This window comes from Gymnoscopelus braueri (genome assembly GCF_963280865.1).
Source record: "Gymnoscopelus braueri genome assembly, chromosome: 21".
In the NCBI taxonomy this organism is placed as follows: domain Eukaryota; kingdom Metazoa; phylum Chordata; class Actinopteri; order Myctophiformes; family Myctophidae; genus Gymnoscopelus; species Gymnoscopelus braueri.
The window spans coordinates 33,062,881-33,078,807 of record NC_137623.1 but is presented as its reverse complement, the minus strand read 5'-3'; the positions used below and the strand labels follow the sequence as shown (position 1 = coordinate 33,078,807).

At 41.6% G+C, this 15,927-nt stretch overlaps 1 protein-coding gene across 1 annotated transcript; it reads left to right on the top strand.

Annotated features, from left to right (window-relative positions):
- The first annotated feature begins 458 nt into the window (after window positions 1-458).
- Window positions 459-15,605, top strand: LOC308077057 (uncharacterized protein). Its single transcript, XM_080417609.1, has 15 exons — window positions 459-1,264; window positions 1,769-1,896; window positions 1,993-2,091; window positions 3,816-3,882; window positions 6,721-6,849; window positions 7,057-7,561; window positions 7,643-7,827; window positions 8,598-8,663; window positions 10,223-10,362; window positions 11,164-11,304; window positions 12,066-12,123; window positions 12,272-12,349; window positions 12,451-12,528; window positions 12,635-12,736; window positions 15,274-15,605. Exons 1-15 carry the CDS (start codon window positions 547-549, stop codon window positions 15,291-15,293), a joined length of 2,514 nt encoding a protein of 837 aa, XP_080273735.1. The 5' UTR covers window positions 459-546; the 3' UTR covers window positions 15,294-15,605.
- Window positions 15,606-15,927: the final 322 nt, after the last annotated feature.

Here is a 15,927-nt window from a genome sequence, read left to right as displayed (position 1 = left end):
CCACTGACAGGACAGTCAGGAAGGGTCAGGGCTAAAAGGAGATCAACTGATAAGGACATGAACTTGATCAAGCTTGGTTCTGACAATACCTGGAGCTAAACATAGACTCATGAAACATAATGCCACTGACCACAAGACCCACTGCAGCAAGGATTACTACATCTTGCAGAAGGAACTGACCACTGACAGGACAGTAAGGAAAGGTCATGGCTAAAAGGAGATCAACTGATAAGGACATGAACTTGAGCTTGGTTCTGACACTATAAAAGACTGGGAACTTCGGCTCTCAGACACTTGTTAGGTAGGATGTAATCGGTTGTAAGAAGAACTGAAAGCTAATCATGCCAGGATCCGGATCCGACTGCTATTGACATGGCTGCAACTTACAATACATTGATCATCTAACTTAACGTAATCTGTCATATATTGAGAAATTATCAACAATAGATAGATAGATTGATTGATTGATTGATTGGTTGTTTCTCAGTCCCTAGAGAATCTCTGAAGGAGATTGACAATGACTTTGGGAGTGACGCAAGTCCTGAAATGACCAAGAAGCCTAAGAGAGATGCTGACAAAGAACGTCCAGATATAAAGCGTCGCACATCACTGCGTCCAGATGTGAAGGATCCCATTCCACAGCCCATTCCAGTGGAAAAGGAAGCCGCGTCTGAGAAACTTTCCCGTGTCCATAAACCTGATGAGAAGAAGCGTCCCACTCAGAACACCTCTGTGGAACGTAGAGCAAATACAGGCACCAGTGTGGACAGAGAGACTCTGAAACAAAGTACAGAAGCACAGGCAAAAAGAGGCAAAGAAAGCCAACAGGCTGATGAGGGAGAAGAGGTCGGAACAGAAAGGCGCGTGACTGCGACCGCAAAAAGGCGAAGGAGTGAACACGCCAGGCCAGAGCCGGGGGTTAAAAAACAACGACGACTCAGTGACGCGGAGTCCCAGATTAACTCCAGTGCAACGCCAACCAACGAAGTCGCCTCCCAAACGTCCAAAACCACAAGGAAAACAGCAACCAACCAACACGTTACAGAGACATCTGTCACTGCCACCAGAGCTCATTCCACTGCCTGTCAAACTACTAAAGGTGCCTCCAAGACCGGCCATGATGATACAACACAGACGAGAGACACTCAGCTGCTTCCTTCATCGGCCACAGTCCTGTCTCCCACATCTACCAGTGGGAGCAGCCCTGCAGAAACACCAGAATCCATCAGCCGTTCCAAATCCATAACATATCTACCTATAGTGGGTCAGTATGACTTTTTTAAAAATGCCTACTGTAGGCATTTTGTTATAGGCAAGTCATTATATTCTTTGCTTTTTGGGCCAAGGTGCATTGCCCTTAAAAGGGATAGTTCACCCAAAACCTTTCTTTTTTTCCTATCGATTAGTCACCCCATGGAGACTTGAATTCATGGATATTGTTTTGTTTTTTGTCGCATTCTTAAGCCAATAATTTGATGACTAGCGGACCGGTAGGCAGCGGTTCCGGTAGGAGAGACAAAGGAGAGTCTTTGTGTCTCCTACCGGAATCGCTGCCGGTCATCAAATTATTGGCTTAGGAATGTGACAAAAACTAAGAAATATCCATGAATTCAAGTCTCCATGGGGTGACTAATCGATTGGAAAAAAACATTTTGGGGGTGAACTATCCCTTTAAGTTGTTATTGTTATTATTGATTGTTACCTGGTACTGTCGCTATTTGCCTTCCTCTAATCAGAACCCTGTACTCTCACCTGTCAACCTTTCCAGGTTTGAACTTCTTGGTAGTAGTCAAGCACAAGAAAAAGCAGAAGTTGTTCTGTCTACTGTGCAAGATCAGGGAACCGCGTTCTTTCCACGAGCACATGTTCGGACGCAGACACCAATTAAGCCACGTGGTGAGTGATTAAAACGTCTACTCTATATGCTGTACAGCTTTAGGAAAGTGGTTGGTTTTCTACATGTTAACTGTATGTTCTGAATGATACATTTAGAGGGACAAGTGCCCGGAGTTGACCTCAGATCTATCAGACAAGGAGCTCTTGAAGATTGTCACGGAGTTGGCTCAGAAAGACACAGGCGGCAGGATACAGGTAACTCCCACCAGGAGTTTTCTCAAACTTTTTCATGTACCTCAAATGTATTTTATTTAGACTATGGACCCCCATTTAAAAATGATAGACCATGGGCCCGATTCACTAAGCTGGTCGTGTAAATAAAGTGACTAAAGGAGGGTGTATTTTCTCTAAGCAAAAACGGATGTGCAATTCACAAAGGGGTGTGTAAATATCTCAAATGTGCGGATCACAGGTGTAGGTCGTGATGAATCCGGACGGCTGCCAGTTTATCGTAAAATCTCAAGCGCGTTCCCGAGAAGTTCATTTGCATTGTTCCACGCCCCATTTCACACCATAAAAGGCAACCAGGAATATCTAACGTCAGATGAAAAACGTCATCACGCTGCAAAATGGACAGATCTACAAGCAGATCTAAAACGCGGCGGAACGCACCACATTACAACTTGTAGATCAGTGCAAGCGAGTCCCTCACGCGATTAAACGTTTATAAAGTAAATAGCCGACTCTCACGTGTTATGAAAATAAGAAGTTTGTTTACAAAGTTTAAGTTCATGACCAAATGCTAATAATACTTGGAATGGACAGATTGATATAAGCCCTTTCTACTGAACAATCGCTCAATCACCTTAGCCGAGGTAAAAAGATGATTCTGGAATATCTGATCATTTTGATCAGAGCTTTATTGATTACTGAGGGGATTCTGTCCTTTGGACGAACCCTCCACTACATCGGAATTGGAAATGGCGTAATGGACACATTACGCCATACTGTATCCTCATCAAGGTCAAATCAATATTATAAATTAAGCGTCATTGGAGTTGGCATGAAAGCCCAACTGCAAAGACGGCAAACACGCCGAGGGTCGGGACCTATCAATTCAGCTCTAAATGCATCAACTGAAAAGAAATAAAAGTCGTTTGAATTTGCAATTTATCATGTCTATAATACGCAGCCAAGGAATAGATCGTTGACGTCTTTTTTCTTTCTTTTTATACGTGTTGACAAATGTTGGGCACATAAACATTTTATTTGAGGTTTGGTACTATTGTAATTGATTTCTCATGAAGAATAAGGCATTCTAAGTCAGCCTCAGAGCAGACTCGAGAAAGAGCGGACCTCCCGCAAAATTCACCGACAGAAAAAGATGAATGAATCAGACTACTAACGTGGGAAGTTGCGTAAATTCCTTTACGTTCAAAATATTGGCAGAATCAGCTTAGTGAATCGGGCCCAATGTCTTACAGTAGGAATCCTGACATGAAAATATGTTTCGGTTTAAATAAAATACAATTTAACAAAAATAAGGATAGATTCATAGTGGTGATATTGAAACTTATTGTTGGAATAGTCACTGCGATGATTTCAAGTGAATTGAACTATAATTAAATGTGGCTCCTCATTTGGCTGGGGACCCCCTGGAACAGAACACCCTCGAGTGCCCCTGGACCTCCCTTGGAAAACAACTCACACCACTCTACTACAAAGAGCCCCCACCCCCACCCACCCACGCACCCACTCAAACATCCACACACACACACACACACACACACACACACACACACACACACACACACACACACACACACACACACACACACACACACACACACACACACACACACACACACACACACACACACACACACACACACAATAATAATAATAATAATAATAATAATAATAATAATAATCAGTTTGCCATTTCTTTTTAAATGTGGTTGTCTCTTTCCTTTGCATAGACTGTCACAATCGATAGTGAAGGAGAGTACGAAGATCTGAGTAGAAGAGGCACAGACATACCAAAAGGTAAAACCCTGTGTACTTGCAGTGTACTTGTCTGCCCAAGAGAACCGCATGTTGTTCGAGAAACATTACTACCCTTAAAGACAGGGCTACAGATCATTTTAAATGCTGGAAATTCAAATAATGTGGAAAACATGTTATATGTTGGTATTCTCATAAACAATTATTCTGTCAGATAACTCTCTAAAACCATGCCTATACCTAACCCTAACCTCAGTAAAACCGTGCCTAAACCTAACCCTAACCTCAGCAAAATGCTGTATAATAATGCTATATATATAATAATGTAATGCTATATAGGCAGCTGCCGGGGAAATTGCACTCGCTCCTTCTGTTTATTTATTTCAATGCAGATGTTAGAATACAGTGATGTGATGCAAGCAATTAGTGGTCCAAATTCCTCATCATTTATTTTCCAATACATCAACAAATCATTTCATGTTTGCTTCAATGTTCTCATATTGTTGACGCACAGACTTTTGGCCTTATCGTGGTAATTAGGGCTTATTGTGGTCTATAGGGGATTTTGGTATGTGCTGTTTACCCACATGTACTGGTGGTTATACAACTTCCTGGCATCAAGGCCATCGGTACGTGCTGTTTAATACCCAATTTTAACCACCCCCTTAAAGCCACAACGCAACACGCAATAAACAACTGCATGTGTGCCTTTCCACCATTAAAGTTCAGACCTACGTATAAATCATGTTGTCCACCTCCCCCTTGGGAAAAGCTATAGGTAGAGGGAAAACATTTGTTATTGTTACTGTAGTTGATTATTTATTTATTACCTTATGTTCTTACTGTGATGGTTTACATGGATTACATTTTACTGTCAGTTTATTTTTCAGTTTATTTTTATTTATAGTGCAACATCACTCCAAGGGGTCTCTGTGCACTTGCAATGAATAAAACTACCGGGGAACCATATTGCAAAGAAAAAAGATGGGTTTTTAGCCCAGATTTAAAAATGCCCAAAGAGTCGGCATCTCTAACAGCTGGAGGGAGAGCATTCCAGAGATAGGGGGCACGATGTGTGAATGCTCTGCCCCCAACTGTTATTTTATTATGTGTTGTGACTGTGAGGAGACCAGCATCCTGGGAGCGTAGTGGTCGTCCAGATATATAAGGTTTATAGACTGGACATGTAAGATGGAGCAAGTCCATTTAAAGGTTCTATGACATTCATTTTCACTTTTTTTATGTTTTTTGGGGGGTTTTATGACCTCAATTACACCCCAAAAATCTGAACTTTGAACATTCAGTGGATTTTCTGTGGTCTGGGGGCTGAAAAGTAATCTGAGCTTGGCCCTTGGGCAGTGAAGTCACAGGCCATTAATCCCGCCCACTCTACTCCTCGCCCCTCCCCTATCCTTTCCTTTGGGGGGGGGGGGGGGGGGGCGGAGCAGAGGCGATGATTGGCAAAATCCCTCAACAGCGACACCCGCAGGCAAATATTTCTTTTTTCATTGCAGTTGAAAAGGCTTGGAGTGGAATTTTTTTTTACAACTTTTTATACACGTTTGAAGGACCATGACAAAGACTTTTAATGTGTGGTAAAACTGAACGTCATGAAACCTTTAAGGCTTTATAGGTCAGGAGCAGTACCTTGAAGTCGGTTCTGGCCTGTATCGGCAGCCAGTGTAGTGCTATGAGTGTTGGTGTGATGTGATCGTATTTCCTTTTTGTAGTTAGTACTCTAGCTTCTGCATTTTGGACTAGTCTAAGGCCATTTGTTCCTGTTGATGGTAAACCGGAGAAGAGGGCATTACAGTACTCTATTCTTGAAGTAATTAAAGCATGGACCAGGGTTTCGGCATCGGGAAGTGAGAGTATTGGACGAATTCTGGCTAAGTTGTGCAGATGGAAGAAGGCAGATTTTGTGATGCTTTTAATATGGTGTGTGAAGGATAGGGAGGGGTCAAAAACTACTCCTAAACTTCTGACTGTTGGTTTGTGGGTTATTGAACAGCCATCAAGGTTTAAAGTTGTGTTATTGAGCATATGGGTGTGTTTAGCTGGGCCGACCAGCACCATCTCTGATTTTCCAGAGTTCAGGAGCAGGAAGCTTCTGGTCATCCAAATCTTAACCTCAGTTAAACAGGTTTCGAGGTTTTGAAGGTTAGATGAGTCATTTGCTGTGATGGGGATGTACATTTGAGTGACGTCTGCATAGCAGTGGAAGTTTATGCCAAACTTTCTGAAGATGTCCCCCAATGGTAGCATATATAGACAGAAGAGGATTGGGCCGAGGACTGAAGCCCTGTGGGACACCTTATTTGACGGTAGAGTAATCTGACATTTGGTTATTTACCAGTCAAGTGCAATACCCCTGATACCAACCAGATATTCTAGCCGATGAAAGAGAATGGAGTGATCGGCCGTATCAAATGCGGCACTAAGGTCAAGGAGCAGCAGGAGAGAGGTCCTGTCTTCATCCATCTCCATTAAAAGGTCATTTGTGTTGTTGACCAGTGCTGTTTCTGTGGAGTGGTGGGATCTGAAACCGGACTGAAAACTGTCAAAGAGGTTATTGTTTGTGAGATAGGCTGTAAGCTGACTGGAAACAACTCTTTCCAGCAGTTTGGACATAAATGGGTGATTGGATATTGGCCTATAGTTTGCTAGAGTGTGTGGGTCTAGGTTTGTTTTTTAAGTAGAGGTCTAATTATGGCGGTTTTGAAGATGGATGGAACAATCCATATATTGGCAGCTATGAGTGAATACTCTCTCTCAGCACTCTTGATGCGACTACATAGTTAACTATAATAACCTTACAGTGACTGTGTTTAGCACAGAGACGTGGTTTTTATTTTGCACATGATTGGTCTTTCTTTTTAGCCTTAGCCAGAATACAAGCCATCCTGAGACAGCAGAGAGGGTCACCTTCTGCAACTAATCCTCAACCAGAGAGCCTGAAACACCAGGACATGTCAACTGGTTTACATGAACCTTCACATCACCCTGACGGTAAATGTACCAACCATCCAATTTTTATGATCTTGAACATTATTGTACAATCTCCAGAAGAGGAGAAAAAAGGCGAGGAAGAGGCCAATTGATTGAAAAGCTAAACAAGTTGTTAGTTGTCAGACGATGTTATCCTTTTCTGACCCATCATCGTCTATTTGCACCCATCCACCAACTATGACTTCCATCTCTTCCCTCCATTCATAGGTAATGAAACAAGTCAAAGCCCACTGGTTGCTGGCTCACAATCCTCACCAATGCCCCCCACTGACACCCAGCCAGAGAGCTGTGATGTTCAGCTAGAGAGTTCTCAGGACCCTAAGACACGGCAAAGGGCATCTCAGGACTCCAGAACACAGTCAACGTCTCCTGATGACTCCAGGACAAATCGAAGGGCTCCCCCTGACCCCAGGTCTCAGCCTAGGGCTCCTCCTGACTCCAGGTCTCAGCCAAAGGCTCCTCCTGACTCCAGGTCTCAGCCTAGGGCTCCTCCTGACTCCAGGTCTCAACCAAAGGCTCCTCCTGACTCTAGGACGCAGCCTGGGGCTCCTCCTGACTCCAGGTCACAGCTTAGGGCTCCTCCTGACTCCAGGTCACAGCCTAGGGCTCCTCCTGACTCAAGGACGCAGCCTAGGGCTCCTCCTGACTCCAGGTCTCAGCCTAGGGCTCCTCCTGACTCCAGGTCACAGCCTAGGGCTCCTCCTGACTCCAGGTCTCAGCCTAGGGCTCCTCGGGACAATAGGACACAGTCTCAGAACTCTAGGACACGGTCAACATCTCCTCATGACTCTAGGACGCAGCCTGGGGCTCCTCCTGACTCCAGGTCTCAGCCAAAGGCTCCTCCTGACTCCAGGTCACAGTCAACGGCTCATTATCATTCCAGGATACAGCCAAGGGATCCTCAGGGCCATATGACACAGCCAGACAGTGGACACCAGCAACCTCTTTTGCAACCGCTGCACCTTAGCAATTCATCAGGTATATGTGGATTGAGTCGCCTCATTTATTTATTTTATTTTATATTTTACTTTCTGTGTAGGTTTCTATCTATCGGTTAACTTGTGAACGAATGGGCAGAGGATGTCTGGGAAAGAGAAGGTCCCCGGCTATGTGTCGAAGAAACCTCGCGTCACCAGACTTTCTACCTCGGAGGAAAGCCTGGTATTCGTTATCAAATGGCCCGTGTGATCCGGTTTAGGCCACGCCTACTGAAAAAAAAAAAAAAAAAACTGTGGTTCCGGGTGTGGAGGTTCCGGCTTTTTGGCGCCGCTTTGTTTTGGTCCCCCCTGTAAGCATTTAAGTACTAAATCGAGTATAACTACTAGTTTAATCTCGCCAGTCGCTACTAGTCGGAATAAGGGATGAATATACCAAACAAACTATTCCTATAAGCTAAACTATGCCGCATCAAGGGTTTTATTGGGTAGGCCCTAAAATTATGATGCCCTTGATCGCAGGGAATTATTTTGGGTGATACCAGCACCCTTGGTTCCGGCCGTGTGGGTTCCGGCCGCCTGATGACGCGCTCTCGACTGGATCAGAAACCCGAAAATGGTATTGATCCCAGGCTAGTGTCGATGTGTCCCAGAGCAAAAAAAAACACTTAACCCCCTACATTCTCCCCCCTGAGCGCTCATCATAACCACCTGAGCAGCCATCAGCTACAGTAGGTGAGGCTGAAACTGAATTTAACCCATGGGAATAACAAAGGTCTCCCTTTCCGTTTCACTTGTCTGTCACCGTCACAGGGAAAATCAGCCGTCTGTCCAATTACCTGAAGGCGCAGTCAGAAGCGGAGAGAAATCAAGTCGTAGGTGAGTGTTTGTTCACTTATGCACTAATACAAAATAATTTGTAGTGTTGAAATTTGGTTGCAGTGGTGTCAACAATGATTTACAAGAAAAACAAGTATTTTAGCCTCAGTAAATATTACATCATAAGTAAGTCCCAATTCAATAGACCTGAAGTTTGACTTCAAAGCACGTCTTTTTATCCTGTTAAAAGTCACACACGCACCCACACATTTAAAAAGTCTATTTCTCAAATTCTACTATACTTAATTTGGTCAATTCAAGTCTTCATTCAAAGTCATCATAAAGGCTGATGCCCATGTTGAGTCTCAATTTAAAATAATTAATAGAATGTGAAACTTACTTAGATAATGATCTATGTTTTTCATTGTTTTTATGAAATAAATCAAAGGGGGAAAGGCTGGGCTTCAGTCACCTGACTCTGTGTGTGTGTGTGTGTGTGTGTGTGTGTGTGTGTGTGTGTGTGTGTGTGTGTGTGTGTGTGTGTGTGTGTGTGTGTGTGTGTGTGTGTGTGTGTGTGTGTGTGTGTGTGTGTCTGTCAGTGGTGTAAAGTAACTAAGTACACTTACTCAAGTACTGTACTATCTACAATATTTTATAACATATTATTCTGTGGTCTGACAAAATGTGAATACATAATACTGCTTATGTGCCTACTTCCTGTTTACAGGGTCTTTAAACTTAAGTACCAAAAGTAAAAGTACTGATTAGGCAGAATGTGCTATTTATTTTATACATTTGTTTTAAAATGTATACAAATCTTTTGAAAATAGCCGATCTACAAGCCCACAATGCGACGCGACACATTGTGGGCTTGTAGATCGGCTATTTTCAAATAGCCCAAAGTTTAAATAGGGCTGAAGTGGTTAATGTATGTTTTGTAACAATAATCATAATCTACAAAGTAATTAGTAACTCAAGTTTTCAAATAATTGTAGTGGAGTAAAAGTATAATATTTGCCTCTGAGATGTAGTGGAGTAGAAGTACAAGTACTGAAAATTGGAAACACTCCAGTGAAGTGAAAACTCCTCAAAAGTGATGTACTTAACACATTGATTGCCAAAATATTAAAGATAGTTAGTTTTCTATCCCTTTGCCAGCGTATAATTGCCTCAATCCGATGATATTTGAAACGCCGTGGAACCGACATTGTGTCCCAAAAACCCAGTGGGTTAGCGGAGGGATCTGTGTATCCATAGGAACGACAACGTTCCAACCGCGATCTGCCATTTAGGGGCTTCGGCTCACTGAAAACTAGTGGTTTTCAATGCAAAAAAAAGAAACTGAGTTACAGCTGTTTTTCTGAAAATCCCAAACAGGAAGCGGATGGCTTCCTGTTTTTTTGGAACGACGTCAAAAGACGATCGATCATTCCAAAGCTGTGTTAGTTCGCCCCTTGTGGAATTTTCCCCCCAAAAATGAAAGAACGCATCAATGCGATCTTGGCCATCAAGTGATGGATTTGAAAGAAGGCATCAATGCGATCTTGGCAATCAATGTGTTAAGTACAGTACTTAAGCAAATTTACCACTGACTCTGTTGCACCTTCTCCTCCCTGCAGGTCTAAAGCACCTGGTGGAATGCAGCTGTGAGGAGCAGACTAACAGACGCTTATATCTCTGCACCGTCTGCGAACTCACTCTAACCGACACTAAGATCATCAAACATCTCCTCAGCTTTGATCACATCCACGACTACATTGTAATTTGCCATGACACTCTTCTTCTTTTTGTTTTTATCCCACGATTTTGTAACCCAGTTTTTTCACCCAGTGCCAATTGTCTAAGTAATCCTGGGCGATACACTCCCTCTGCCAGCCTAGGGAGAGCCTAGAGCCGAGCTCATGCCTCCTTCAATGCATGAGAGCTAGCAAGCCGCTTCTAATCACCTGACAGGGGTTAGTTTCCCCGATAGGCAGCCTTACAGCTGGATATGTCATAAAAAACGATGTTGACATTAACCTACCTAAACAAAACAAAACTGATTGTTTGTGACCTCATAGCCAGTCAGGGCATCAACAACGCTATTCAGCTTTTCAGCGGTGTGTCTAACTGGTAGACCTTGTGTCATCAACACTACAGATTGAAGGATTGTGGGTTTTTTTTATTGAAAAGGGCCATTCAAAGTGCAGCATGGTCAGAAATAATGCAAAGTGTACATGATTTCAACCCAAAATTTACCCTTCAACTTATTGTTTGTCCCCAAAATGACTGGCTATCGCAGGTTTTGTATCAATTTGTTGTGTTTGTAATTGAAATAAATATTTATTCTTTGGCTCCTCATTTGTAAAATAAATGTAACCATGAAATCAAATATAAAAGATAAAGCAAATACATTTTTATTTTTTTAATATTCCCAGTGTGTTGTCAGGGGCACACTGTTCCGGTTCCGCTTTCCATTTGCTAGGGCCTTAAACATTCACAAATATTACAGTTCAGAAGTGGCTGTGTTGAGCTGCAGATTGCTTCATGAAATGAAATGACTTCTGTATGTCTGTGTTAGGAGACGCTTCCCAATATAATGGCTTTCTGCAGTCAGGATGACTTGAAAACAGAACATGACGTGAAACAGAAGATGGCTCACTTTGAGGTTGCTGTCAACACAGTCTCAAAAGAGGAGCAGTTTTACCAAGTGGATGCTAAGGTAACCAGTTTGATCTGTACCATCAAACTGGTTAGTTAAACTCTGAAAGCTGTAATGGAACTATACAGGTTCAAAGGGCAAAAAACTCTCCTGCAATTTAAAATGTCCCTGAAATCAGAAGAAAGAGCAAAAGTTTCTCTCAGTATTTTACCCCTTTTTCTCTTTGTGCCAATTGATTCCTCCCCACACACATTGCCAGACCATTTGTTCTCAAAGTGTCCCGAGCAAAATGTGTTGATATAGCGTCACAATCATTTTAACCACTCTAACCATATTTTATACTTTGGTTATTCAAAAATAGCAGATATACAAGCTCATGGCGCGGCACTTGGTGCTGCGCTATGAAGAGATATCTATACAAAATACGCTATGAGCTTGTATATCTGCTATTTAAAAAAAAAAAAATGGGGTGGGGGTCCGCAGCCAAACACATATAATTTTGGGGGTCCTTGACATGAAAAAGTTTGAGAACCACTGGTATAGACGCTTGACAAAGCTGGATGCACCACGGTGGATTCAAACTCACAACCTTATCGGCGGTGGTGGTCAGGCACTTTACCACTGCGCCACCCGAGCGCTACAGTATATGTAATTTTTGTGTTCCATCTTCATCTGTTTGAGATTAGAGAGAAATGTCTCCTTATGTGTGATGCAGACTTATTTAAATATCTGTTTGGATTTTTAAACTTGTATCGCCAGAGTCTGGCTTTAACTATAATATTATTTATGTTTTACCTCTTGTATTGTTTTCTCTTGTCAAGGTTATACCGCTTGACAAGAACTCATATCATCGTGTCCAAGCGGCTCCATTCAGTGAAGGTAGTTCTTAATTTTCTTTTCCTTTTTTTTTAAACTTGAGGTTTAAAGGATCGTATCAGTGTCACTAAATGTCAATGTCTATTCACAGCTCTATGGTCCTTGAATGCGTGGTAACTTGTAACTGTAGTGGATTGATTGTTGTCTGTAGGCATCCACATACTGGAGGACATCTTGAGACAACAGAATCTGACCTCCTCCTGTCCACCTGCCGCCCAACAACCACCAGGTGAGAACCTCTCCCATCTACAGACATAAGCTTTATGTTCCACTAAAACAATGTTAGAGTGAGATGGACAACATGTCGTCGTTCTGCCTTCTGTTGAACAGACCAGCAGAGTTCACAAGACCCTCCTCACACAGAGGAGTCATCCAGGCCACCAGAGGCAGACAAGAGCAGAGATAATGGTAATACTGACTAAAGGAACCAACATCACACACAAAATACAGATATGTCCCAGCTAGAGACCACTGTTGAAGTTCATCATCTTTATCATCGATGTTCCCAATTCAGAAGCGACGGGCAACATTGTGAAGACGGTCCCAGAGCAGATGTCAGACAGACCACGCCCAGAGCCTCTCTCAACCCTGAACACTCACGACTCAATCCTAACAGGTGTGTGAGGTCCACATTAATCCCAATACATAGAATGCTGAATATAAATGGCCGGCAAGGTGGCGCAGTCGGTAGCGCTGTCACCTCGTGTATAGTCGTCACTCACTGACAGCCAATAGAATCGCATCAGGTTTTCCAAACGCAAAGGCCCTGTAGTATCAATGTCCAGTCAACAGGAGGCAGCCTACCGCAGTAGGCCCACTTTGAGGCCAGCACACATCAAAACAGTATACTTGGCCACTATCAGCTTCTGCCCCGCGATGAGACGGCCGCCTCTGGGCGTGGCGGCGGCAGGGGCATCCCTGTCGATCATGGTAGTGAATGCCAGCCAATGTGATTTCAGTATGCTTTAGCATGTCCATGGTATTGCAATATATGTAAGTGATTCCAGAGATTTAAAATGTATGGGGGTCGTGGTGTAATAAAAAAGGAAGGTAGCACTTGCTATGCATCCTATGTGTATAACGCATCATGAACATACTTATAATGCATTATGATCTACTCATAACCCTGTATAATCAGATTTATAAGAGCTCATAAATACTCATAATGCTTTATAACCATAACCATAACACATTATAAAGCTTGTTATAATGACTTATAAAGTATAAATACATTGTATTATGCTTATAACACTTGTTGATTACAGTTATAAATATTCATAACAACGTATAATGCAATCATAACACATTATACAGCATGTTATAATGACTTATAATGTCAAGTATTATAATACTTCATAATTTCTACCCACTTGGTAACACTTGCTATGCAACCCAAAATGTATTCTCATAGTTATAATCCATTATAATTAATCCTTTATTATCACTGTTATAATGCATTATAATCACACTTATAATGCCTTATAAGTGATAATAAGGCATAACAGTGATTAAAATGCGTTATGACAGTGAGTATAAGGCATTTTAGAGGTTATAATACAGCATTATTAAATGATCATAAAGTAACAAATGGCCACTTATAATAACTTATGATCATAGTGTAATGCATTATAACAGTAATTATAATGCATTATAACAGTAAAATGTATTAATACCGCCTTATAAAATGATCATAATGTCACAAATGTTCCCTTTATAATAACTTATAATCACAGTATAACGCCTTATAAGTGATAATAAGGCATTATAAACGTGATAATAAAGCCTTATAAAATGATCATAAAGTAACAAATGACCACTTATAATAACTTAAAATCGTAGTATAATGCATTATAATAATGCATTATAATGGTTATGACACATTATACCAGTGATAATAAAGCATTATCAATTGATTATAATGGATTATAACTATGAGAATTAATTTGGGATGCATAGAAACTGTTACCAATTTGGCAGCAATTATGAAGTATTATAACACTTGATACTTATAAGTCACTATAAAAGGCCTTATCATGTATTATGGTTATGGTTATAAAGCATTATGAGTATTTATGAGCTCTTATAAATCTGATTATACAGGGTTATGAGCAGATTATAATGCCTTATAAGTATGTTCATGATGTGTTATACACATAGGATGCATAGCAAGTGCTACCAAAAGGAATAGAGTCTGCACACTGGTAATGCTGAAAAAAAATCTGCTTTGTATTGCGTTTGTCAACGTTTCGGCCTGTTCTGAACAGGCCGTTCAGACCTTCATCAGGACATATACAGTATATGTCCTGATGAAGGTCTGAACAGGCCGAAACGTTGACAAATGCTTTTTACCAGTGTGCAGACTCTTTTTATAATACTTTTGTTTGTCTTGCACCTGGGCCACGGATGTGTGTGCACTACCTTTTTCATCCGTGGTCTAATGCCTATCAAAGTAAGGTTCCTTGAAAGTAAAAAGGTTGAGAATCACTGAAACTATTTATTTTCCAAAAAATATTAACCAGATATTTACTCAGAGCTTTACAATGTTCTTTCCATGCTACAGTAATTGTCATTTGTCAGCTTTCAATTGTGAGAAAATATGATTATAGTTTCAGAGAATCAAGAGGAATTTATTTTGTCACTTATACCGACATTATTGAAATGTTTATGCCATATGTTTTGCAGAGACAATACAACAATGCTAATACAACACAATACAAAAAGATAATAAAAACGTAATAGTTCTGGATATAATGAAATACAAAAATATATATACACATTATAGGTAAGACGGAGGTAAATGTTGCACAGTTAGAACAGCAGGTATGACAGAACTCTTATGGCATGTATGATATTTTTTGCAGCTGTGGGTTATGTGCAAGAAGCAAAAGTCATACATGTACATAAAATGTGCTAGAAGCAGCCATCATTCACACTATATAAAAATGTCCAAGAAGCAGAAGACATACATATAATATGCACTTTCACTTGTCTATGTACAGTACGTACATTTTGCAAATAGCTGCTCAGGATTCTTTACAGTTTAAATTTAGTTCTTTCAGACTGATGATCAGGGCACTAAAAGCTGCTGGGGAAAATGGGAGGGGGGGTGGTTGGCATATCTCTCATTTCTTCCTTTCTGCTGTCCACCTACAGTATCCTTCTCCATGGCATAGAAGGAGGATTGTTGGAATTCCATCCATGACATCTCCTTTGCCATGCCTTTGTCTTTGTACAATGAAAGCACTTTTGATGGACAGTAAATGTACTTCCCAGTCACTCCTGGAAACCCAGTATGGATACGCGGACTGTTTGGGCCCTGCTTGAGGCCCTGGTGGCAGAAACGGCAAAGTCGTCCGCTAGGTTGAGTGCCTGGGAGTTTCCTCTTTCTCTGGGCTTTGGCCTCCACTCTCTGTTTTGTTGAGACCAGTTGAGACCGGAAAGTAACATGTACTCTTCCAGGGAAATAGGACATTCTTCTGTGCATGTTTGCCCAGTGGCGCGGGAAGGGGGGGGCTATGGGGGCTGCAGCCCCCCTGGTGATGGGAGCAGCCCCCCTGGTGATGGGAAGAAAAAAAAAAAAAAAAAAAGTTTTATTTTATTTTATTTTTTATAATATATATATATTTTATGGATCATAGCAGTCTGTTACGGTCATGGATGAACTTCAACCTGGTGTTTACACTGTCTTTCTGCCTTTTTGTGTGGGGAAAAACACAGAAAACCCCCAAAAAATCGCCCCCCGACGCACAGCCCCCCTAGGTATTAAGGACTTCCCGCGCGCCTGTGTTTGCCTATCACAAATGAAGA

Bases quoted from the DNA above. Each gene is read 5' to 3' on its own strand.
- LOC308077057 (XM_080417609.1), top strand. From the start codon at position 547: ATGACCAAGAAGCCTAAGAGAGATGCTGACAAAGAACGTCCAGATATA. The intron at 10,363-11,163 runs GTAATTTGCCAT...TGTCTGTGTTAG, and splicing joins ATCACATCCACGACTACATT to GAGACGCTTCCCAATATAAT. The intron at 12,350-12,450 runs GTGAGAACCTCT...TCTGTTGAACAG, and splicing joins TGCCGCCCAACAACCACCAG to ACCAGCAGAGTTCACAAGAC.